Source organism: Hipposideros armiger, unplaced genomic scaffold, assembly GCF_001890085.2.
Source record: "Hipposideros armiger isolate ML-2016 unplaced genomic scaffold, ASM189008v1 scaffold_303, whole genome shotgun sequence".
NCBI lineage: Eukaryota > Metazoa > Chordata > Mammalia > Chiroptera > Hipposideridae > Hipposideros > Hipposideros armiger.
The window spans coordinates 194,428-219,183 of record NW_017731653.1 but is presented as its reverse complement, the minus strand read 5'-3'; the positions used below and the strand labels follow the sequence as shown (position 1 = coordinate 219,183).

Here is a 24,756-nt window from a genome sequence, read left to right as displayed (position 1 = left end):
CCAGAGTATGTAGAGTAGGTATTTACCTATATGGAATAGTCAAAGGTGTGACAGGAACCTTTCCAAATGGATACTTGAAATCCTTTCAGTTCTATCATTAGGATTAAACAGTCCATCTTCCAGTGGTGACTGCTTCTTTATTCTCCATCTTTTATCATTTATTCTTTATCCTTCACTCTTCTCCCTCTCCTTCTAAAGATTTCCCCCTAGATTATAAAAGCAACACATATTTATAGCACAAATGCATAAAATTTAGCAAAGTTAGAAAAAGATCATCTATCATTTCAACACCCTGTGACATTTTCCTATGTGTATAAATGTACAGATACACACACAGATAGGTACATGTAAATATATCATATTTTATACAGAGTAGAGTCTTACAATGCATATTGGTTTATAACCTGATTTTTCACTTAATCTATTGTGGGATTTATCCATTTATTTATTCAACTAAATTGAGTGCCTACCCTTTTCTAGATCACTGCCAGGTTCAGCAGTAGAGTGGAGTAGACATATAGTCTGTGCTCTCATAGAGTTTATAGTCTAGTTGGGAAGAAATTTACCAAATAACATCTTTCTACAACAACAAATATAGATGGAGATCACAATTTTCTTTTTTCAGTGCAGTTTCCTGTTTTTACTTAAAAAAAACCCCCAAAGGTACACATTGGGAATCAAACTACTATTTCCCCCCCTTTTTTAGAGGTGTGACATATGCGGACATGTTTTCTAGTCAGTAATGGTCTACCAAACATTTTAGTAAACCAAAGCCAGACAGAGGACCGTTAAAGCTTTTTGCTACCCGCTCTTAGGTTGAGTTAGACCAGTGGGACACCATTTTGACAGGAAGAAGAATAGAGTTGGAAGTGGCAGAGTTTGTAGAATTACATTTTTGCCAAACTCACTTGCACTCCAACCAAAATCTAACCAACTGATTTATACAGAAAGGGTTTTACGCAAACCTGCACAAATACACTTAATATGCTCTAAGAAAAGGATTTTAATTTATTTCCAGCCTATAGCCTATATTCATTGGTGTCCAGCAAAATAGTAACTCCAATGAAGAATTTTTGCTGTCATAGCACTAATGAGGTTGAGCCTTATAAATATGTTGATTTGTTATTTAATTTTTCATTTTCTGTGAATTTTCTTTTCATCTGTTCAGTCCATTTTCTCTTTGGGTGGTCATTTTATTTTTCTTATTAATCTGCTTGTTTGAGGCAAGGACTTGAACAGCACCTGAGCTACTCAGGAGTCTAGATTCCTGGCAACATTGATAATTGGGCCAGAATTAGTGCCCTGCGAGGAAGCTGAGAATAGCTGGTGTGAGGTGAGGAACAGAGAACCTAGCCCAGGGAAATGGAGGCCTGTGGGGGCTAACAGGATGTCAGGGAGGTGGGATCAAGTTGTGCGGAGGGACCACCTCCCCTCTGAGTGGTAGATGAGATGATGAGAGTGGGGTGAGACTAAGAGAGAAACAGAAGTAGGGTCAGCCCTGTAGGGATTAGGGGTCTGTAGTGATGGCCACCCCAATCCTGCTTCTTTCACTCCCTCATAACATTGACCCTAAAAACACTCTCAATATCCCCATCTCAGAGGCTGTTTCTTGGGAATCTGACCTGAGACCGGCAAAGGGAGCAGCCAGCTGTCTGTTAGACTGGCATTTGTATAGGAGGTGGTGTGTTTCTTCCAGTAAGAGCTAGTGCCCTGGGGAGAGAACAGAGAAGACTCCAGATCCTTGAAGACCCCAGAGGTGAAGGACCAGGAGCAGTGGGCAGCATGGTGCATATGCGAAGACTTGGTTAAAACATTCTGTAGGGATTGGGAGGGGAGTGGCTTGCTGTCATCTGATTAGCTGTTTCGGCAGCAGGGATTGATGTGCTAATTGGGTCAGTCTCCCCAGCCTCTCTCTCTTGCCTTCTCTGTCCATTCTTTCTCCCACTGGCTGAGATTCTGAGGGCCCTACTCTGGTGCCCAAGGTCACTGAAGAAATGATTCGGGTTAGCTGATCCCTGGCTGGCAGAGATAAACTGTTTAAACTGTTTCTCTGCCTCCAGGCTACTCAGGCTGACCTCCCGCAGTCCACCCTTACTGGCAAGTGGGGAGAGCAATTAGCAAATGCCAGCCCTGGGGCTCCTCTCTCACTCCCACGGTTAAGCCTAGTCATTTGGTGGTTTAAAGCCAGGTGTTCTGCCTCATTAAAGACGGGGTTACTCACAGGCAAGGCCAGCACAGTTCACATTTGAATGCCCATACGTTTATTTCATCTAGTCCACTCACTCAGGCTTCTGGGTCAGTCTAGGACATTCTGGACTAATACCCCTCTGCTCCTGGGATAGCAGAAGTGCTGGTTGGGTTGCAGACCCAGGAATGGGCCATCTGAGGTTCTCTGGGGAGTACCATGGATACACACTCTGCAACAGTTAGCAAGAACCCAACTTTCTACTCTATAGTTCCAAACCCTTCCCAGGTTCTTGTGTGAGTCTCGTTTGTTTTGGGAGGCAGAGGGCAAAGGGACACCAGTGGCTGCCCAGGGTTTTGGGAGAATGAAAGAGCCACACAGTGACTTATATGAGCCAGCTGCCTACTGAGAAGCTAGTGCCTGGCAGGAACCAGACTCATTCATCAAAAGGCCCCAGTTGTGTCCTGCACAAAATCTACACAAGGTTAATTACAGGAAAGGCCTGAAATGGCGACTCTGGGATTACAGTGAAGGAAACTGGTGTAGGGATTAGTTTTAGCCAGAGAGCAAAACCCAGAAATCATCCAATTAATGAACCAATTCACTGAGATCTACAAGAGGGGCCTCCTTTTGTGTCCTTTCCTTGGAGGCTTTCTGAACCAGGACATCCTCCTACCTCCAGAGATAATGAGCCAGCAGTCCAGCAGCCTGTCCTAGGCCACCAAGGGCTCCAGTGGCCACTCGGCTGTTGTGGTGTCTGGCCAGAGCCGCATCAGTCCACCAGGTCCCAGTCGGCCTCACGCTCTGTGGGAGGCAGTGCCGCCATGGCCTGTGCTATGATAGGGGTGCCTTTGGCAGCCCGAGCCTGTACTACTTTGGGGGAAGCAAGGAGATCTCACTCAGTGTGGCTGAAGGGGCTGTCCAGGCTGGGGGTGACTTTGGAGGGAGCCTGTGTGGGGCTGAAGGAAGGGGCATGAGAAGTGGCTTTGGAGGAGGCTCCTTTAGTATTGGAGGGAGACCCAGGAGCTTTGGAGGAGTTCCTGGTGGAGCCAGGAGCTTTGGGGGCGCAGGGGGCTTTCCCCTTGGCATCCATGAAGGGACCATAAGCCAGTCTCCTGTAACCCCTGAACATGGGGATCAATCCTCAGATTGGGAAGGTGAATATCCAAGAGAAGGAGCAGATCAAGACCCTCAACAACAAGTTTGCCTCCTTCATTGATAAGGTGAGTGCCTGTGGTGGGGTAGGGGCCTAGGAGCATGAGGTCTGGGTTTGAGTGCCATGACCTCTTTTTTGTGGTTGACCACAGGTACGGTTCCTGGAGCAGCAGAACAAGGTGCTGGAGACCAAGTGGTCCTCCTGCAGGAGCAGTCGACCACCTACAGGGCCAGTGCCAACGACCTGCAGCCCTTCTTTGAGTCCTACATTAGCTGCCTCCAGGCCCACCTGGACAGGCTGCTGAGGGAGCAGGGTTGGCTGGATGGGGAGCTGGGCACAATGCAGGTGCTTGGGGAGGTGTACAAGAGAAGGTGATAAGCAGCCCTCCGTGTGGTGAGGCTCGGGTGTCTAGTGTGTGAAAACCGTTTGGCCTCTGTGGTCACAGGCAGAGGGGTGGAACAGTATAAATAGGAGAAAGCTTAATGTGGCTAACTGGTAGACCTGCAGTGTACAGTGTGTTTATGAGCCCCTGGCTCCATCAGGAACTCCTCCAAAGCTTCCGGGTGAAACCACACTGCCAGGGTTTAAGCTTGACTATGTCTCTTTCTAGCTGCATAGTCATAGTTTATTTACTTAAACATTCTGTGCCTCCGTTTCCTCATTTGTAAAATGGTGATGATGATAATCATACCAACTCAGAGGTTTATTGTGAGAGTTAATTCATTTAACATATACTGAGCATTTTGAAAGTGCCTGGCAAATAGTGACACATTATTATTATTATTATTATTATTATTATTAATTAAATGCCCAGTAATCAGGTTAATAGTAATCATTTTATTATTATTACAATTAGATTAACTAAAATGTACATAATAACAAAATGTATTGAGTGCCTAGTCTGTGCCTGGGACTGTACTAGGTGTCGGGGCTCCTGTGACCAAAGAGGTCATGGTCCCTGTTCTTAAAGATCCTTCTCTCTGTGGATCAGATTTGCATTAGCAAGTGACAGCAGCAGCAGAGCTCAGTGCTCAGTTGTGTCTGTGGCTCAGGGACTAGACTGATGAGGGGTCCAAGAGATAGAAGCCCCGGGTTGCTCTCTGCAAATTCCCAGCCCCTTAGATGGGAAGGGACATTAACCGCAGTGATGGCTGAGGAACACAGAGAGACCTTGGAGCTGTGGGAGGGATTCTCAAGCCTCAGTGGGGGAATGGAGGCATATGGGAGAAAACAGGATTGAGCGCGAGGAACAGGGGTAGGGAATAAAAAAGGCTGTGTCCATCTAGGTCTATTGGGTTTGGAGAAGTACAGCTCTTAGCCCATTTCATGGTCCATTATCAACATCCTGAGTATTTATGCTAGCACCGACAAGGGCTAGGAGAACCCAGGGCTCAGCGGGTCCCTATGACCAAGTCAGATTTCTGCTCGCCCCCCCCCCCAGTGAATCCCCAGTCTATACCAGCTGAGGCTGGTTAGGGCACTTCTCCCAGCATGTGTCTAGCACAGCTACCCTGGAACCAGGCTGCTCCCCTCCTGCAGGGATGATGAAGAGATAAACAAGTGTATAGCAGCTGAGAATGACTTTGTGGTTCTCAAGAAGGTGAGCAAAGATGGGCGGGTGAGGAAGGGAAAGGGGTGGAACGGGCCAAAGCCAGGTTGGACAGAACTCCTTAGGGGCAGGAGAAGTTCCCATTGTGCTGGTGGGACTTCCCAGGACTTTCTCAGAGCTGGGAAACTAGTCTCCTCTCAAATGTCAGAGAGGCAGGGGCAATGGGGTAGGTGGTTATGGGGACAGAGGGAACCTCTCAGGCTGTGGAAAGGGCCACACATGGACCTATTGCGTTCCACCATCACTGGTACCTTAAGGCATAAATTGTGCTGTCTTTCTTTTTTCTCCCTGTGATTGAGCTACTCCAGAGGCAGTAAGGGCTCAACAGTTGCCAAAACGCTTTCAGCTTTTTGGAATATAATGCCACTTTCTTGCTGCAATGAAGCATTAGCATCAGGCACAGTAACTCTCTTTAATTCCTGGGTCCCATTTTCAAGTCACTCTTAACTCTCAGTGGTCTAGTGACCAAGTAAAAGTAGTTTCCATTTCCTTCATAAAAATTGTAATTATTGACAAGTATATATTTTAAATGAATCAGAGTATGCTAATTGCTGGTCTGGTATTCTCTCTCTCCAGGAAGTAGATACTTCCTACATGACCACAGTGGACCTGGAGGCCAAAGTGGGGATTCTGACAGACAAGGTCATCTTCCTGAAGATCATCTTTGAAGCTGTAAGGCCCTGTTCCATTTTTTTCATGGTTTTAAGGTATGACACTCTCAAGCCCTGGTTTTTTTTTTTTCACTGTTTCCTTTTTTTCTTCCACATTTATTGCCACACTTTCTATCCAGATTCTGGGGCCTCTGCCATCTTTGTGAAAACTCTTCACCTATCTCATGTCTTAACCTGGCTTTCCTTGTTCTTCCCCTTTGTCTGTGTGTCATTACTATTTATGGCCAACATTCCAGGAACTCACCTATTCTTTAAGTGGAAGGAATAATAATAAATTGTTAATTGTTTATATTTGTTTAGCACTTGAATCTCTTCTACCATGGGCAAGATGAGACATGATCTGAGAATTTCCAGGTCTCATATTCCCCCCGAGGATTTGAGATTCTGGTCCCCACCCCACCACTAACTGGCCCGTAACTTTGAGTCTGTCCCGTCTTCCTCTTTGACCCAAAATACAGAAGCATCCTTTGCCTAGATGACCCCTGTCCCTTCTGGGGCCTCACAGTTTCTCTTGGAATTCAATCCAAGTCTAACCTGCAACTTTATTTTCCTTTGGGCTCACACCTACACAGCTGCTCCCCTTGTCTCAGAGACGAGAGAGTTGCCAGCTTTGTAAGTGGTTGTATAAATAGTCATGACTTCTAGCATGTTGGATGGAAGAGCTTAAGATGCTTATAGAACAATATTATCCCTGGACCTTGGCCATGAGAATGTGCAGGGCTGCTGTGAGACCTTGCATGGCTTTCTGGTTCAAGAGCACCCATTAGGTTTAATGAGAAAGAGAAACACTGCCTGATCCTTAGTTTCTAGGTGAGCCCTGGGATTCTAGTGGAAAGGATACCTGAGGTGGGTTTGGGGCCTGAGGAGAGCTTGAAGGCTTAGTTGTTGCCTCAAACGACCACCATACCCCAGAAACCAGGAGAAGGGTTCACGAGGGGCATTCCTGTGTGCCCAGCACCACATTCCTGCCCTGCAGGCAGGACCTGTTAGAGATTGGAGAGGAGCTCCCCGTATACCCATCCCTCCCAGGCTGTAGGAGCACAGAGGCCGCTGGGAATTTCTCCTTCATAGACTCCACTGTTCTTTTTTTTTTTTTTAAAGATTTTTATTGGGGAATTGGGGGGATGGGAACAGTGCTGGGGAATTGGGGGAAGGGGAACAGACAAGTTGCTGTCGTTTTGTTCTTCAATCTAGTTGTGGAGGATGTTGCTTCACTGGCCCAAGTTGGCACCATCATTGCGCTCTTCTCTGGCGAGGCAGATCAGTCGCCGGCTTCTGGACGGCCGCTCACTGCGGCTGCTGGCCGCTCACGCTGGCTGCTGGCTACATACGGTAGCCCATGGCAACCCACTGCAGCCTACGCTGTCGCCAGCGACTCATGGCAGCCCAGCTCCAGGTTGAGCTGTCGTTCAGCATCTTAGCTGTAGAGGGCAGTGTCACTGGCCCTCATATGTGGGATCCGAACCAGGGCCCTCTGGCATCCCAAGCGAGTTCTTAACCATCGCGCCACTCGGCCCGCCCCTCCACTGTTCTTTTTTGGATTGGGAGGGAGGATACCCAACTAGTTATCGCTGTACCACCAAGTTTCCCCTGTAACCTTGACCAAGTCCTTTCCTCTCTTTATACCTACCGTATTTCCCCATGTATAAGATGCATCCTTTTTCAAAAAAGTTGGGGTCTAAAAACTGGGTGCGTCTTATACAGTGGTGGTAGATTTTTTTTACTAGCATTTCCCGCAAGTGATGAGGAGTGGTATGAATTTTATGATGAATAAAACTTGATTTCAATAACTTCATGTAATACATTTTTTTCAAATTTCAGGCCCCCAAATTAAGGTGCGTCTTATACATGGGAGCGTCTTATACATGGGGAAATATGGTATTTTCTTTTTGTAAAATGAAGGCGCCGGGCTGATGGTTTCTGTCACCTGTCCAGGTTTGACACTCTTATGTGGGGAGAATAGTGGTCTGTAGGTGTGGGAAGCCAAGGGCAGAAGCTTCGATTAAGATCCAGGAGGCTTCTCTCCCTGACCCTGGTCACATCACTGCCTTCCTCTGCTGCCCACGGATCCAAAAGCTCCCATTTCAAGGAGATTAAAGGCCCTCAAACCTACACCAGGGCTGTAGTTCTCCCTCTCTCCCTGGGCAAGGGCTGGTGAGTGAAATTCTCCCTCCTTCCCGTTCTCTGCCCCAGGGGCCCTGCCTCTGTCCCATGCCCCTGTCACACTTCTGTGCTTCCCTGTGAATCCACCTCCAGGCCTGGGGGATGCAGGGTGAGATGGGGAGCATATCTGCAAGGGCTGCCCCTGCCAGTTACACCTTTCAAACCCTGCCTCCCACCGCTGACCGAGATTGTGATCTGGTGGCTGATAGCTGCCCTGGGCCTCGCCCTCTTGGCAGCCCTGGGTTTCAGTACCTGGGAGACAAGCAGGGCCGGCTGAAGCCCTCAACTGACTTCTCGCTTTCCTTTTAAGGTGAGCAGGTAGGGAGAGATGTGGAGAGGAGGAAGGGGGCAGCTCTCTCTCTCCAAAGACCCATCTCTTTTGCAATACATGTGGGTTCTGGAGTGGGAGTATCTGGGTTCAAATCTTCATTTCATCACTTTCATTTACATGTTCTTGAATGAGTTACTTCTCCAAGTCTATATTCCACCACCTGTAAAATGAGGATAATAATAAGCATTTCTTCCTTATAATATTGGCTTTTAGATTTAATGAGACTGTCCATGTTATATATAGACTTAGCACAGTGCATGGTCCACTGAAAGCGCTCGACAAGAGGTTAGCTATTATGATTATGATCATCATTATTCTTTTGTCCTCAGACTGAATGGAATCTGAAGAGGCCATTTAATTTGTTCTTCTGCTGCCTCCATGCCAATGGTGTCCAAACTTATCTGCCCATTAAAACCACCTGGGACCTTTAAAAAGTTCCAAAACCCAGACTGTACCCAGATCAGTGAAATCCAGTCTCTAAGGGTGGGCCCCAGCACTAGTGGTTTTGAAGGTCTCCAGGTGATTTCAACGTGTAACAAGTTTAGGAACCACTGCTCTGCTCTGTCCAACCAGTTGAGTGGTTTCCTTTGGGAATAGCAATTTGCCCTAGAAATCTCATCCACCATCTAATATTTACCTGGGGTTAAACATCTCCTTTGGGACAAGTTAAATCTCTCATGCTTTACTTTAAGCCAATTTTTCTTGTTTTGAGGGAGTAGAGAATAGCTGTCACCCTACATCAAAGACTCAGTTAGTAGTATTTGATGGGCACCTCATCCCCAGGCCTTTAAGGGAGTGACAGCAATGCCCCAGGAGCCACCCAGCTGACAGAAAATGGACTGGAGCACTGGCATTGGAGGGTGGCAGCTGGTCACAGCCAGAGACTGAAGAAGCTTTCTAAATCCTGCTTCCTGGAGCTTCCTCTTTCATTTGATCACAATTTAATAATGCCCCACATTCAGCAGGAGGGTAAATAAAAGCTGGGTGAACTTCCTATTTATTTAGTTGGCAGTAGAGACATTTGTGAAGGGATTAATTATGTGTATTCTTCATGACAGGGGCTGAAAGTGAGTGATGCGAAAAAGCCCTGCTTTTTCTAGACTGTGGTCTAGAGTTTTCAGGGAAGGCTGGGGGAAGTGGCGGGAAGGAACCCTGCTTGTATGACTTTTTGGAGTTTCCAATGTGCTCTTCCATATTTGATTTCAGCTACTCATTATATTCATAGTCACCCCGTGAAGCTGGTGTTTTATCCTTATTTTACAGGCCAGGAAACTGAGGCTCAAAGAATTAAGTGTCCATCCAAGCCATGGGTGCTGGAAAGGGCAGAACCTGGCTTCAAAGCCAGGTATTCAAAGCTGAACCTAAAGATCTTTCACCACATCACTGCCACTTCCGTCCCTTCTCCAGACACCCTCAGTTTTCTCTGCCTCTACCTGACTCAGAATCCTTGCCTTCAGGCGACTCTCTTGCATGAACCCATCCCAATCCTTAGCTCCACTTCTCTTTCCTTCCTCTTGTTCTACTGGTTTTCTCCTTATGTCTCCTGTGCCAGGAGGTTTTCCTTTCCTACTACAAGCTCCCTGAGGGGGCTAGGGTCAGGACTAGAGCTGTGCAGACCCGAGGGACTATCCGGGTTTAAGCACTGGAAGTCCTGGCTAAGTGGGACCGTTAAGTCATTCCACCAGGATCTGAGAGTAGGTATAGTTATGTTCATTTAGTATGTTATAGTGTTCTGTGCTTTTTCACGTGCCTTGAAAGCATTAACTCCTTGAGAAATAGATACCCTGATTCTTTTAAGTAGCTGAGACTCTAGAGTAGGCGACTTGCCTAAGATCACAGGCCAGTAGAAGCAGGGCTGGGAGCTGAAACCAGTTCTTGTGATAATGAATTTCAGGTTCACTCTCTCTTCTATCCCACAGTGGCTCCTGGAGATGGTCCACTAAACAGTTACTGAGCCGATATGAAGGCGTGGAGACTTGAGGCTGCCCACAGAGCCCCTCCCAGCCCTAGGATGCCATCTTCTCACCACAGCTCCCCCAAACCTCTCCTGTTCTTTCCCACCAACTGCCTTTTCCACCTCTATAGCTGTTGGCAGCTGTGATCAACCCTAACTTTTGCAAAAAAACATTTACTTATTGCACAAATACAAAGGAAAAAGACACTTAAAATATTAGGAAAAAACCCCTTCTATAATCTTTAATAAATCAATTCACATTTTATGTTACTTTTTAAGCCTGCCTTCTCTGCATTCTTAATTTTTAGGCATTCATGTCACAGGCTCCATTCCTTCATTTCACATCGTATCATAAGCATTTCCAATGCTACTACATGGTCTCCTTGATAATTATTTTAAATAATTGTACCCAAGTGAGCAAGCCATCATTCAGCCATTTTTCTGAGTGTGGACATTTAGGGTTTTTTCCCCACAAGTTATTTGTTATTTATCATCATCATCATCATCATCATTATTATAATTATTAAGTTTTGGATGATAGCTACCACCTATTTGAGCCTGGAGGGCAAGTGCACATTTTTGGTGGCCAACACTGATGCTCATTGAATGAGCTTCGGCAACCCCCTGACCTTCTGCAGTGCCCCCCGCCCTGCTTACTGTCTGAGACAGTGCTTCCCAGAACATGGGCCCACATACTAGCACTGGTCCAGGGCACTTTGTTACTGGTTTGAGAATAAGCATTATATTGTAGAACAAGCATGTAGGAACGCAATTAAAATTTTTTTTTCCTTTTAGCAATAGAACAATTTTATGTATGTTGATACTAAATTAAAAAATTGGGGTTTGTATTTTGTATATCTTAAAAAAAATCTCCTTTTAAGGGTAATTCATTTTTTATTCTATTTTACAAAGCATTGCTCTACAATAGATTGTAAATGAAGAGAAAAAAAAGAGAGATTTGGGGATAGTTTGTCTTTTGGGCTAGAACAGGGGTTGGCAAACTTTTGAGATGGAAGCCCCAATCCTGTCCTTTACAACAATTTAAAAATTATTCGAGAACCATAAAACAAATGAAATCATCATTATGTGAATATATTTTAAAAATTTTACAAATGAAACTATGATAGTTTTATTTTCATTTTCAATTTTACTTCAGAGCCACATGTACGTATCCAAAGAGCCGCATGTGGCTTGCGAGCTGCAGTTTGCCGACCCCTGGGCTGGAAGACAACGTTAGGTCCTGGTAGATGCTCAATGATCTACAACCACAGATCTTTAGTGCTACAAGACCTCATCTGTTTTGTATTTGAGCAGCCTGAGGTGTATAGAGAAGCAGTGATGCACCCAGCAAAATGTGGGTTGTTTTGGACATAGTCCCCTGGCTTTCACTTGCACTCAATGGCTACAATACTGTGTTCTCATGTGATTAAAATTTGAGATGTACATGGTGATGGTAACAGTGGGGAGCAGAGGCAGATAGTAGGGAGATCAGAACAAAACTTTTGCCCCACCATAATTCTATGGCAGCAGATGTCTCCACTGGTGTCCCTGCTGTGGTCCCAAGACAGATAGACAACCCCTACCTTTGCCCCAGATCTGCAGGACACACCTCAAAAACAAACAAGTTGATGGTGGAGTTTCTTAGGAAGAGATCAACTAATGATTTGGGGGAAACTTGTAGAGGAGTTTCCACAACTTGATCTTGAGAGATTAGTGCACTCTGATCTCTAAATGGCAAGAGATGAATGATAAATGATCAAGTTGGGGAAGTTTGCCTACAGTGCAATTTCGGCAAGTCATAGGCATGAAGTTTTAAACAGATGCTTCTGGCAGACAAACTAAACATAGATACACCCCTCCCAGGATTGGGAGGGTGCCCCGCCCAGCTAATGTGCGCGTGTATATATAGGGAGTGAGCCAGACCTCTTGCAAAGGAGTCACCACTCTTTCCCGCCCCTATCTCTGCCTCCTTCCAGCTGCCCTTTCTTGTGTCTGCTTGCCTGGATGCTCTGGCAACCATGAGCCGACAGTTTAGCTCTCAGTCCGCATTTAGCTCAAGGAGCAAGAGAGTTTACAGCCTTGGCTCTTCTGCAGGCTCTGGTGGTGGGAGTCGGGCTGTGGGGTCCGTGTGTCAGGCCCGAGGGAGGAGTGGCGGTGGTGGGTATGGGAGCCGGGCGAGGGGGTTTGGCTCTTGGAGCCTCTACAATCTGGGTGGCAGTAAAAGCATCTCCGTTAACCTAGTGGAGAGAAGCACCAGTAGTTTTGGCCAGGGTGCGGGAGCAGGAAGGGGATTTGGAGGGGGCAGAAGCTTTGGGGGTGGTGGTTTTGGGGGTGTTGGCTCTGGAGGTGGTGCTTTTGGAGGTGGTGCTTTTGGGGGTGGGAGCTTTGGAGGTGGTGGCTATGGAGGAGGTGGTTTTGGGGGTGCTGGGTTTGGGGGTAGGAATTTGGGGCTTGGGGCCTTTGGTCCTTCCTGTCCCCCGGGGGGCATCCAAGAGGTGACTATCAACCCGAGCCTCCTGCAGCCACTTCACCTGGAGGTGGACCCTGAAATTCAGAGAGTCAAGACCCAGGAGCGGGAGCAGATCATGGCTCTCAACAACAAGTTCGCCTCCTTCATTGACAAGGTGAGTACTCCAGGGGCAGGCAGAGTATCTGGTCCCTGACCAAACAACTGAGAGGGCCGTGTGCCCTGCCACCTCTCACCACATTGCGCTGTGTCAGTTTGGTGGTGACAATTACTTCCAGATGTGTGTGTCCTGGGACCTCAAAAAAACATTTACTTTGTTTAGGCCCTCAATTAATGAGGGAATTCAACTCTATCTTTTCATTTTGGCAGGAAAGCAGATAAAAGGTGTCAAAATACCCAACAGACATGGTGTAGCAACCTTATTCTCATTCATCATTATTCACTTTCCATCCATCCATCCATCCATTCATCCATCCATCCATCCATCCACTCATCCATCCCACAAACATTTACTAAGCATCTAATATATGCCAGACACTGTACCACAGGGTGATGACAGGACGACTAAGACGCAGGTCCTGCCCTCAAGGAGCCATGGCAGAGCCTAAGTAAATGTCCTGGTAGGTATTGCTGGGGGGTAAAGTAAATAACATACTAAGTAGGATTCTGACTGAGTCCCTCATTTTAGCTCAAGGGCCAAAAATAGGCCAGATGAAGCCATTGAAGCCCTTCTCCCGAGTTTCCTCATTAAATCTCAGATTATGACTGGTCCAGGCCCAAATCACTAAGCAGAGGCTGATGGAAGACCCGTGGTAAACGCTTTTCTCCACCATTTCCTCTTGTTCAGAGGTGGAGTCAAGGCCGCTGCTGTAGAATCCCCAGAAGATTTTTTGCTCTTGGGATGTAGTGAGAAGCACCACAAAGGCCCCTGGATGCTCAGTGACTTTCCCTCAGTCCCCACAGGAGTTCTGTGTTGAGGCCAGAGTTTAACCTGTGGTCTGGCTGCTGAGTAGCCATGGCCAAAGTCCAGCGTTGGGCTGTATACCAGACCTCTGATATCTGGGTAAATTCTGGGGACAGGACAGAGTGTGTGAGCTGGGGGAGGAGGCCTGGAGATAGCCAAAAAAGAGCTCCACAGAGCTAAATGCTTCTGGCTACTTCTGATGATCTTGGATGGGAAATTTGGCTGAATATTATCACGCCTCAGGCACAGACAGGGACTGGGGAAGCTTGACTGGAACGAGGAGGTGACAGGTGAAGGAGACACCACTGGGAGGTCAAGGCCAGGCCAAGGCAGGGTCAGGGACAAGAGCAGGGCGGGGTGGGGGGTTGGTCAGTGAAATGGCCATGGGTGGCAGGCAGCTGGTCTCCTGAGACTTTCATTTGATTGTGGTTCCTGCCATTAATAGGACATCTGTTCAGTTTTGTGGCATGGGGCTGTGGGCAGAGGCCAAGATGTAGGAAACCATGGCTTCCTGTCCTTCCCCAAGGGCATGGCTGGTGGTGCCACGAGGAGAGAAGCCTCATTCAGGAGGGCCCTGGCCTGGCTGGAAGGGAGACGCCTTCTATTGCAGTGACTCTTGACCCTCGTTTCTGATCTGGTCCTCCTTTCACCCTTAACTCCAACCAGCCTATTCTTAGCACCACACGAGAGCCATCCTTTAAAAATATCATATTACTCCTCCGTTTGAGTCCTCCATTGGCGACTTATTTCATTTAGAATAAAAGCCAAGATCCTGCGAGGCCCTATATGATCTGGCTCTCCAACCCACAGCTGCTGCTAACCCCTGGCTTGCATTTGTAAGAATTAGGTAACGCTTGCTAACCATTGGATGAAACGGCTCACAAGCCACAAGTTTTAGTGAACAGAGTGAGGGCTGGAATTCAGCTACCCAGGATACAAACTCACTGTCTGCAGTGGTCCTCCACTCCCTCTCTGCTTCCTTTCCTGCTTTCCTCTTACTTACTGGCAACGCTATTGCATTCTTGCATCCTCCAGCATCCGAAGTATGGTCCTGCCTCAGGGCCTTTACACTTGCCTCTGCTTGGAACTCCTCGCTTCCAAAGAGTGAGTTGGCTTCCCCCGTCACCTGCTTCAGGTCTTTGCTCAGATGCCACTGTCTCAGTGAGGCCTTCCCTGATCTCCCTATTTAAAGTAGCACCCCCGCCCCAGCATCTCTGTCCACCATGCCTGGGTTATTTTTCTCTATAGCCACTATAGCCATTCAATACACTGTATATTTCACATTTCTTTACAGTTGTCTCTCTGAATGGAATTCAAACTCCTGAAAAGCAGGGATTTTTGTCTGTTTGGTTTATGATTAAACTCCAAGCATCTAGAATAGTGCCTGGCACATGATAATTGCTCATTAAATTGCCCTGTGTTGAATGAAAAACTGAATCAGTCCTTCAGGTGTCAGGCTTGACCCTCAGAGAGTGGGAATGGAGATGAAGGCTTTTTTAAAACCAGTGACAAGGGAAAGGGACCTCAGGAGGGAAAGGGCGGGGGGTGGATTTCAGCCCTTTTCATGGGGACACTGGCCTGTATTTGCTCAGCTGACCTTGAGTTCTCTATGCCAGGGTAGTGAGTGGCCTGGATAGTCTACACTAGCAGACAATTCCAAAGCCCTTAGCATTTCATTAGTCTCTGATACTTATGAACTGTCTTCTCAGTGTTGGGCACTGAGTGTCCATTGGTCTCAACACCTTGCTTACTGGAGAACAAAGCAGACGTGGTTTGCCTTCCTGGAGCTCACACCGAAAGGCTGTAAATCATAATAGATGCCGCAGGGGAAAAGAACAGGGAAGACACCAGGGATGCCACTTTAGCTGAGATCTAAAGGGTGAATAGGAGTTAGTCAGGCAAAGAATTGGAGAGATCTGGGCTGCTGGTGGCTAGAATGTCATGAGCAGGAGGGAGAGGAGCACAAGAGGCCGAGTGGGGTGTGCTTTTTCCAGCAAGAAGGTTAGCTCAGCATGACGTAAGTTTTATCTGTGTTAACTGAGCACCCCCTGAGTATTGCTGATGGGGAACACAGCCCAGGAGTGTTTTGGGGGCCTGGAGAAAGATCACAATGGCTTTCAATGATTTGTCTAGTGGTTTCATCCCATTACAATTATCTGGCAATTCCTGAAGCCAGCCTCTACCTTTGCAGTTTGGGTGGCCTGCTGAGAACCACGGTTTCTTTGACTAGGGGGACTCAGGCTAAGCTCAAAGTACCCAGAGCTGTCCTACTGTCCTCTCATTGTTTGATGTGGAAATTCATAGTGGGACCATAAGATTCTTTCTTTTGGTCCCTACAACGCAGAGCACAGGGCTGTGAACAAGTGTTCAATAGATTTCTCCACCCCCTGGGAGTGCCGCCAGAGTAGAAAATAGGCCAGGTGGCAGGGATGTCTCACGGGGTGTTACGAGTTGTGTGGACAAACCTGGGAGAGCTGGTTGCCTTATCTCTTGCTTTGATAAGTTGAACAAAAATAAGCCATGAGAAAGTGTTCTCTTGCACAAATTTTCCAACCTAGAGTCAGAGCCCAAAGGGAGTTAACAAAGGCTGGACCCTCAGATGGGCAGCCTCAAGAGATGGGGATTCTGGGCACCCTTCTTAGTGCCATATTGTAGGAGGGTGTCTTCAGGTTCTTTTTTGACAACACAAGCAGTGGGTTTGTCCCCATACACAGCCCCCAGGCAGTTTCTGGAGTGTGCGCGTGTGTGTGTGTGTGTGTGTGTGTGTGTGTGTGTGTCTGAACAAAGCATAGAGGCATTCATGGTCTTCACCTAAGACACGGGAGGGGGGCTCCACCTGTGGGCAGCCGATAGAGGTAGGTGAGGGTTGATCATTATTAGGCAAAGGACAGTCCATGCGCTTGGTCTGCATAGCCAGCCAGCTCTCTGGACCCTCTACCTGACCTTTGCAACTACAGTTTTGGGGAAGAGGTGGTGAGAATATAGGATGATGTCCACTTTCCATTCTCTGTGCTAATGAAGGAAATAGAAACTGGGTAGCCCCTGAATACTAGATAACCCCAAAGTCCTGACTTTGGGGCATTGGAATGCATTATATAACATGAAAAAAAATGAGACCATCTATGTACTGTTAAAATTCTATCTATTATAGGAGCATTTAAATGAGGTGACCTTCCTGAAAAACATATTGGCAGACAGTGGAGGTGGTGGGGCCTGCAGGGTGGGAACACCCAGGCAAGCTTGCTCAGGAATCAGTTTAATATTCTAAGTCAAATTGTTCCTTTCCTCCTTTTATTTTCTCCTGTCCTCAGTCACATAATGTGTTTCAACCACAAAGAGGAATGAGCCCTGGATGTGTTAGATGCTCTGATCATCATTTCACCATTTCCTCAAGTTGGCATGGATAAACTGAGTGACAGCTCTCTGATGTAAATGGGGGTAGCTAAAGGAAACAAGGAGCCTAACTGGAGGGATTTACCTTCAACATCAGAGTTAGCTTAGTGTTAATTTCAGGCAAGTTGACCTTATAGCCATTGGTCAACTATCAGCAACCACGCTGTGCTCATGTGTCCTGGTCCCAGAAAAAGGGAAGCTCTCTGACCCTCAGAGGGGTCATCTTGATTCTCTGAGTCCTGGATATGCTGTGGGGCTGCCCATCCTCCTCCCCGTGAGGATGCTTCTCAGATCCACAGCCTGAGGTGAACTTAGAGGTCTTTTCCTCTTAGGTGAGATTCCTGGAGCAGCAGAACCAGGTGCTACAAACAAAATGGGAGCTGCTGCAGCAGATGAATACGTCGACTCGGACCAACAACCTGGAGCCCTTCTTGGAGAACTATATCAGTGAGCTGCGGAGGCAGGTGGATTTTCTCAATGCGCAGCAGATGCGCCAGAACACGGAGGTCATGAGCATGCAAGATGTGGTGGAGGACTACAAGAACAAGTGAGGCTCCAGGCAGGGTGAAGGGCTTGGGGAGCAGCATGGCAGGGAACTGATTCAAGGAGCAAGACATTCTGCTTACTGGATGTGTAAGGGGTGGGATCAGGTGCACCAGGCACAGTCATGCAGGCTCCATACTGCACAGCTGCAGGGGGTGCCATTTTGTACATGGTAGCCCCAGTAGGATGGTATTGCCAGTCAACTCTCAATGTATTGCATGGGGAGGAGCAGACTAGCCTCAGTTCCTGTGTGGGCATGGCCACTGTCTGGCTGCCTGCAAGTTCATCTGTCTAAGCCTTTAGTTTTCACATTAGTAAAATGGAGATAGTGAGTAACCTCCTTGCTGGATTATTGTGAGGGGTAGATCTGTGGCTCTCAAACTTTAGCGTGCCTCAGCTTGTGAAAATCAGATTGAGTAGGTCTGGGATCGGGCTGGAGTGTTTTTGTTTCTAATGTTTTCAAGCTGATGCTGGGGGACTGGGGATTACATTTGGAGATCCACTGGTTTAGATGAAATTATTCTTAATACATTCTTAGGCTGTGTCTGTACTTGCTAAGTACTCAGTAAGCACTAGCTATTATTAATAATAATGATGATAGGAGTGATAGGGCTTGTCTAATTCTAGGTCAGCTGCTCCTGCACCTGCAGACAACTGAGAGGCCTTTCTCTCCCCATGCTGAGGGGTGCAGGGTGCTTCTCTAAATATCACCCTGTCATGCTTATTGCATTGGGCCAGTACACAGTCAAGTGTGTGTGAGTTGAAAAGGGAGAAATGAAATTCACACTGAAGGTGTTGGGGGGCAGAATCGTAGATGAGATTTTTTTCTCTTTAAAAAGATTTAGCAAAAGTGGTTATTTTAAGTTCTCAATTAAAAAAAAAGGAATGAACTTGACAAATTTACAAATAAAAATGGGGCTCTAGGTTTTCCATGTTGGGTTGTTGTCCCCTCTGTTGACCTGGAGAACGAGGAGCTGGCTCTAGCTGCTTGTCAGTGAGAGCAGCAGGCCCTGGTAAGGTACAGCCAGAGTCCAGGACAGTAAAAATTTAAGGGATTTCAAGCCTCCCGCTGCAGGAGAAATCTCAAGGAGCCAAGATCAGCCCCTGCAGCCTGTCTGTGTTTCTTACCTCCCCCCACAGATATGAGGAAGAAATCAACCGGAGGACCAACAATGAGAATGACTTTGTCATCCTGAAGAAGGTGAGGAATGGGAGAGTCCCTAGGAGGACTGTGGGCCCAGGAGGCTGAACAGAGTGAGGAATTCCTGTGGGATGCTGTGTGACTGAGGGATAGACAGGGTGACCGTGGGGGCCAGCTTGTTGAGTGTGCTGGCCAAGTGCTGGGGCCCCTTACACAGAAGGGGAAAGTCTGAAAGTGATGTTATTGTAATACGAATCTTTAGGAATACTTGAGTTTTTAATCTCTTCAGGGTCCTGAAAGTGAAATTAAATTAACAAACAGCTTTTGAGTGTCAGTTATTTGTGGCCTTGGGACCTGGGGAGTGACCTGGGTGTTGTATGTGATAGACCAAGATGAAGAGCTTGGTGTCACACTTCATTCTGGCCAGAAAAATCAAGGTTTGCAGTTCCCTTATTTGAGTAAGGTGAGGAAATTTGCAGGTGAGGAAATAAACCCAGAGGGGCCTTGCCACTTGCCTGGGCCACCCAGCCAGTTGGTGGCAGGCAACACCAGGCAAAAAAAGTCAGACTGCCTTTGCTTGCTTTTCAGGATGTGGACGCTGCCTATATGAACAAAGTGGACCTGCAGTCCAAGGTGGACGCTCTGTTTGGGGAGGTCAATTTCCTGAAACAATTATTTGAGATCGTGAGTTCAATCCTCATAAGAAACCCTTGTCTTTTCTCATATCTTACGAGAGGTATGGGCTGTTAAGAGGGGGAGGCCTGAAACCCAATGTTGCCTACTAGGGACTCCTCTCCCTGGTCACCTCAACTCTGTGGGCCTGGAGTCAGCTGTGCTCTTAACCCTCAGTGACTTTGATTCCTGGATGGGGGCACTGGAGATGGGAGGCAGGGAAAATCCTGAGGTAGGAGAAGGTGAAGCCATCCTCACTTCTGTCTGGGAAATGAGGTTAATACCTGGGACATACAGTGGCAAAACCAACCAGAAATCTTCATCAGCACTGGCAAGTTGATGGGGGTTATTGGGGAACTCCATAGGAGAGGACAGGGTGGATCTTAAAGGGAATGAAGATGAAGACTGCAGTGGTGACAGATAATATGCTGTTACCATCCCTGGTCCTATAGTCACCCATGTCTAAACTGGGGGCACTGCTCTGGGCCAGGTGCTGTCTTATGAGCTCTACTAAGTTCTGGGTATCTCCACTCTACAGACGAGAAAACGGAGGCACTGAGAGATTCAGTTACTTGCTGGGTTACCTAGCTAGTCAATGGTAGAACCCAAACTCAAAAGTGAGTGTGAGTGGCAGTAGAGGTGTAGTCCTTTCTATGGTGTCTGAGAACTCCTGTGGTTTCAAGGAGCAAGTCTGCCTGTCACAGGGCCCAGCCCAAGATGGCAGTCAAGCCAGAGTAAGGCAGATAGATATACAGGGCACAGGAGCAGCATAATGGGCAGGTGGTGTCTACAAGGGCTCTGAGTTCAGGCTCCTTCTTCTCTTTGGAGGCTAGGTCTGGGTGCCTTTACCTTTAGTTAAGGTACCTCTCAGTGCACAACAAAAATTCAAAGAACTTTCCCCTAAAACTCCTATGTGGCCCAGGCTTCTGGCTTTTCCAGAGAGCCTTGAGGGGGCAGAAAAGGGAAACTGAGGCCCTAGGAGGACAGTGGAAAGAGTTCGCCTGTGGTCCATTCCTCGCAGGAGCTGTCCCAGATGCAGACCCAGATCAGTGACACCAATGTCATCGTGTCCATGGACAATAACCGCTCCCTGGATCTGGACAGCATTATCAGCGCTGTGCAGGTGCAGTATGAGATGATCGCCCAGAAGAGCAAGGAGGAGGCGGAGGCCCTGTACCAGACCAAGGTGAGCACTGCTGTTCCCTGCCCAGACTCGGCATTCCAAACCAAACATACATCCTGGAACTTGTGTTGTCGCTCTCTTATTTCTGAAGTAAAACATGTTTGTTACAGAAAACTGAGAAATTACAGATAAAGATTACTCATCTCCTCTACCAATATTAATATGTCAGCATATTTTCTACCAGTTCATTGTAGCTATCATTTATTGAAAGCTCATATGTTTCAGGCACCACACTATGTGCTTTATATATATATTATTTACTCCTACAACAACCCTATGAGGCAAGGATTTCATTATTCCTATTTTATATATACTAAAGTATGAGATTGCCTAATTTCCCTAAGGTCTTGTGGCTGGTAAGTGGCAGGGGCAGAACTTAATTGAACTCAGGTGTGCCTCCAGCAACCCATGCTCTCCGTCATTCTTATTTTTTCATAGTGAGGTCTTTTAAAATATAGGCCTGTACTTTCCTCTTTTATTTATCACTTTCAATGCCTTTCTGTGACATTAAGTATTTTACATCTCCTTTAATAGCAGCGTGGCATCTATGGTAGGAATATACCCTTACTTATCAGATAAACACCTTTGAAATTAAATCTTTGGGCACAACTTTGGCTACTTCTTTTTTTTTTAAAGATTTTATTGGGGGAATCGGGGAAGGGGAACAGACAAGTTGCTGTCGTTTTGTTCTTCAGTCTAGTTGTGGAGGACGTTGCTTCACTGGCCCATGTTGGCACCATCATTGCGCTCTTCCCAGCTGAGGCAGATCGGCAACCTTGCTTCCTTCAGGGTCATGGCCTGTGGGTAGAATTCCTATTACTGTGGCCACATAGGCATGGAAAAGGAGATAGAGAAGAAAATGAGACTAAACGTGGAGTGTGCCAAGGGCCCCTTAGGAAATGAGGGCTTGACTGCTAGGAAAATCATTCTGGAAAAGGGTAGGAAGAAAGACAGCAGGGTGGGAAAAGTGAAGGGGGGGTTGTCCCAGTGTGGTAAAGACCAGTGTAAAGGCTTAGGTATGCGGAAAAGGAGGTAAAACGGGCATCACGAACTAGCTTTGTTTATCTGGGATGTGGGGCTGACCCAGAGACTGGTGGGAATGAGGGAGGCTTGATATAGATGTATGTATGTATGTATGTATGTATGTATGTATGTGTGTTCAGAGCTCAGATAAGGGAGGTTTGGTACAGGTGTGAGTGTGTGTGTATGGGAGCATAGCTGGGGGGCGGGGAGAGGGAGGGGTGAGTTCTCTGGGAACTTTCCCACGGCAGAGTGGTCTTGGGTAGGGTCTAGGTAGGTAGACCTACTCCTCCCTGGAAGGGCTCATGGTGAGCAGCAGGCTGACTGTGGTGCTGCCTTTGACCCTCAGTACCAGGAGCTCCAGGTGACAGCGGGAATGCATGGAGATGATCTGAAGAAAAGCAAGATGGAGATTACAGAGCTCAACCGCACCATCCAGAGGCTGCAGGCAGAGATCAGTAATGTCAAGAAGCAGGTGAGATGGGTGCTCAGGGTGGGCTGTCCAGACATGTCACCTCCCATGATGCCCTGCAGGATGGGGCTCCTGAAACTTACCCCCCACCCCTCACCATGCTTCTAACCGTGACCGTCTCCTGAGCAGATTGAGCAGATGAACTCAGTCATTTTGGAAGCAGAGGAGAGAGGACAGCGGGCCCTCCAGGACGCGGGGCAGAAGCTGCAGGGCATGGAGGAGGCCCTGCAACAATCCAAGGAGAACATGGCCCGGCTGCTGCGTGACTACCAGGCATTGCTGGGAGCCAAGCTGTCCCTGGACGTGGAGATCGCCACCTACCGCAGGCTGTTGGAGGGCGAGGAGAGCAGGTGGGCCATATTTTGGAACCAAAGTGCAGGTTGTACCCCTGGAGCTGTGGGACTATTTGGAGACAATAGCTTTTCTGGGAGGATTGGTAACCCAAGATGAGCAGAAATATTCAAGTCAGAAGCGAGGATGTGTGATTTGGTGGGGTCATTATCATTCTCTTGCCTCTAAGCAGAATGTCCCTATATCCCAACCCAAGCCATTGCAGCCAGGTGGTGACCCCACCCCCACCTCCCCAATGCTAAAAGTCTTCAAGAAAATGCTTAAAATCCCTTCTGTTCTCACTGGCCCCCTGACCTCCCTGCCCGTGCACATACACCTTTCCCATGTGCAACAAGGCTGGGGGACAGCTCCACTACTGGTGTCACCAGACTGCTGCCTGCTTTCCTTCTGGCTTTGCAGGTCTGGCTGATGTGTGCTTTGGTTTTACAGGATGTCAGGAGAACTGCAGAGCCACGTGAGCATCTGTAAGTAGCAGAGCCTAGGGCTGGGGCTGGTTGGTGCTGAGTGGAGGGAGAGCCCAGCAGGGTTGCCCAGCAGGGAACTGCCAGGGGGCATTTTAGTTTCCAGTCCCACACAGTGAGAGTCAAATGAGCAAACACAGCTGCAAAGCGTGGAGAAATTTGTTGAAATAAATTATTTTAGCTCTTCTTTACCTTAGTTTTTATGATCCCTAATCATCAGCATGGCTTAGAACGCTTTAGGGTATATTAATAATGAAAATGTACCCTGATATCTTTTTGTAGTGTGAAGAATACTTTGGAAATGAATATACTTTCATTTAATGTATCTTTTTGCAAGTCAGATGCTACCAGTGATGAAGGATGCAGGAGTCTGTGCGGAGGGTGGGTGCAGGTTGGTCCCCCTGCCTAGTCCTTCTGACCCCCGACTGGGCTGCCCTCTCCCTCCACAGCTGTGCAGAGCAGCCAGATGTCCCTCAGTGGCTCAGGGGGCGGAGGTGGCCGAGGCTCTGGAGGTTACAGCGGCGGCGGCGGCGGCGGCGGCGGCGGCGGCGGCAGCGGCGGTGGCAGCAGCTGGGGCTACGGAGGCAGCGGCGCCGGGAGCTCTCTGGGGGGCGGCAGTGGAGGTGGTTATGGGAGCAGCGGCGGTGGGAGCAGCAAGTACAAGGGCAGAAGCGGCGGGAGTTCTTCCCGCGTGCAGATCATCCAAACTTCTACTAACACCTCCCACACGCGAATCATGGAGTAGAAGTGGCTCACTCCTGTCCCCTTTTCTACGTCCTTCTGACCCCCTCTCACTTACCTTTTCCCGATGGGTCTCAGCAGTTTTGCCAATCAAGTCCACTCTAGATGGGGAAGTAGGTCTATCTATGGAGGGCACTGGCTGGAAGTCAGAACACAGCCAGTCTCATTCTCAAGTCAGATTCCACCCAGCTGGCCCTGCTCCTGTCCCAGGGGATGCCCAGGGCCCAGTTTAGCCATGAAGTGTAGAGCATCTATAAGGCAGGTAATGGAGAGTCGAGGTCAAGCACACCAGGTTTCTCAGTTCCAGGCTCCCTTTCCTGCGCCTGAGCTGCCTGGGAACAAGAATCCATCCCTCAGGGACCCATAAAATGAGGCCATTGGGTGAGTGGTTGATGGCAAGGCAAGCTAGCTTGGTACAGGGCTCCTCTGTACCGGGGACCAATTCCTGCCTTTTGGCCTATAGCTTCACACTATCATGAAGAGTGTGGATTGGCTGCCCACAGCAGACACCTGCAAGTCATGTCCGGGCCTGATTCTGAATCTCTGCCTCAAGAAGCATTAGCCCCTGGGTTAGCAGCCCCAGGTGGGACTATTTCAGAGGGCACGAGTCCTTGTCCCCAGGGAGGAATGTAATGAGCAGTGAATAGAAGAGCTGACAGACAAGCACACAAGTTCTGTTCTGTCCTGCCCCTCCTGACAGCTTCATTCTTTGGAAGCCTGGCCCCGACTCTGCTTAAGAATTGTCTAACAGGTTGAGCACATGCAGTCCAACCACTCTGTCCAGGTGCCCAGGCCTTGAGGAGTTTGAGGATCAGACTTGGGTCTTGGGAGGTTCAATTCTGAACCAGGCTGCAAGCTGCCTGCCATTTGCAAAGCAGCTTAATGCTCTTTCCCAGACTGCAAAGTCCTTTCTGCCTCCTGTTCTCTGTGACCGAGCACTTTGTGAGAATTTGACTCTTCATTTTGGGACTTACATAAGATGACTGAGATGTGCTGGAGGGGACAGGAAGAGGAAATTATTGGCCAACTAATGGGTCTTGAGAGAGAGAAGGTGGGTTTGCTTCTAAGATCTGGAGTCACCTTCACTTGCTTGCTGAGTCCTAACACAAACTCCCAGTCCATGATTCTCTTGAGGCATCTGATGAGCTCAGCATAGGCCCTATGGGGAGTGCTGTGACATCATCATTTCCTGGCTGAAGGTGGTACCTTGAAATTTCTGGTGTTTTTGCAATAAACTTTTCTGTGATCTCAAACTGCTGTTTGGTCAGGAGATGAGTTA

At 47.9% G+C, this 24,756-nt stretch overlaps 2 protein-coding genes across 2 annotated transcripts in view; both read left to right on the top strand.

Annotated features, from left to right (window-relative positions):
- Window positions 1-24,756, top strand: part of LOC109391837 (keratin, type II cytoskeletal 5-like) — a 334,229-nt gene that overhangs the window by 127,625 nt on the left and 181,848 nt on the right. The window lies entirely within an intron of this gene.
- Window positions 12,021-23,481, top strand: KRT77 (keratin 77). Its single transcript, XM_019659744.1, has 10 exons — window positions 12,021-12,400; window positions 12,461-12,693; window positions 17,226-17,440; window positions 18,577-18,637; window positions 19,166-19,261; window positions 20,271-20,435; window positions 21,802-21,927; window positions 22,054-22,274; window positions 22,705-22,739; window positions 23,186-23,481. Exons 1-10 carry the CDS (start codon window positions 12,088-12,090, stop codon window positions 23,479-23,481), a joined length of 1,761 nt encoding a protein of 586 aa, XP_019515289.1. The 5' UTR covers window positions 12,021-12,087.

Excerpts from the sequence above, each read along its gene's own strand:
- KRT77 (XM_019659744.1), top strand. The coding sequence starts at position 12,088 with ATGAGCCGACAGTTTAGCTCTCAGTCCGCATTTAGCTCAAGGAGCAAG. Across the intron at positions 12,694-17,225 it reads TCGCCTCCTTCATTGACAAG|GTGAGATTCCTGGAGCAGCA; the intron begins GTGAGTACTCCA and ends TTTTCCTCTTAG. Across the intron at positions 22,740-23,185 it reads GCAGAGCCACGTGAGCATCT|CTGTGCAGAGCAGCCAGATG; the intron begins GTAAGTAGCAGA and ends CTCCCTCCACAG.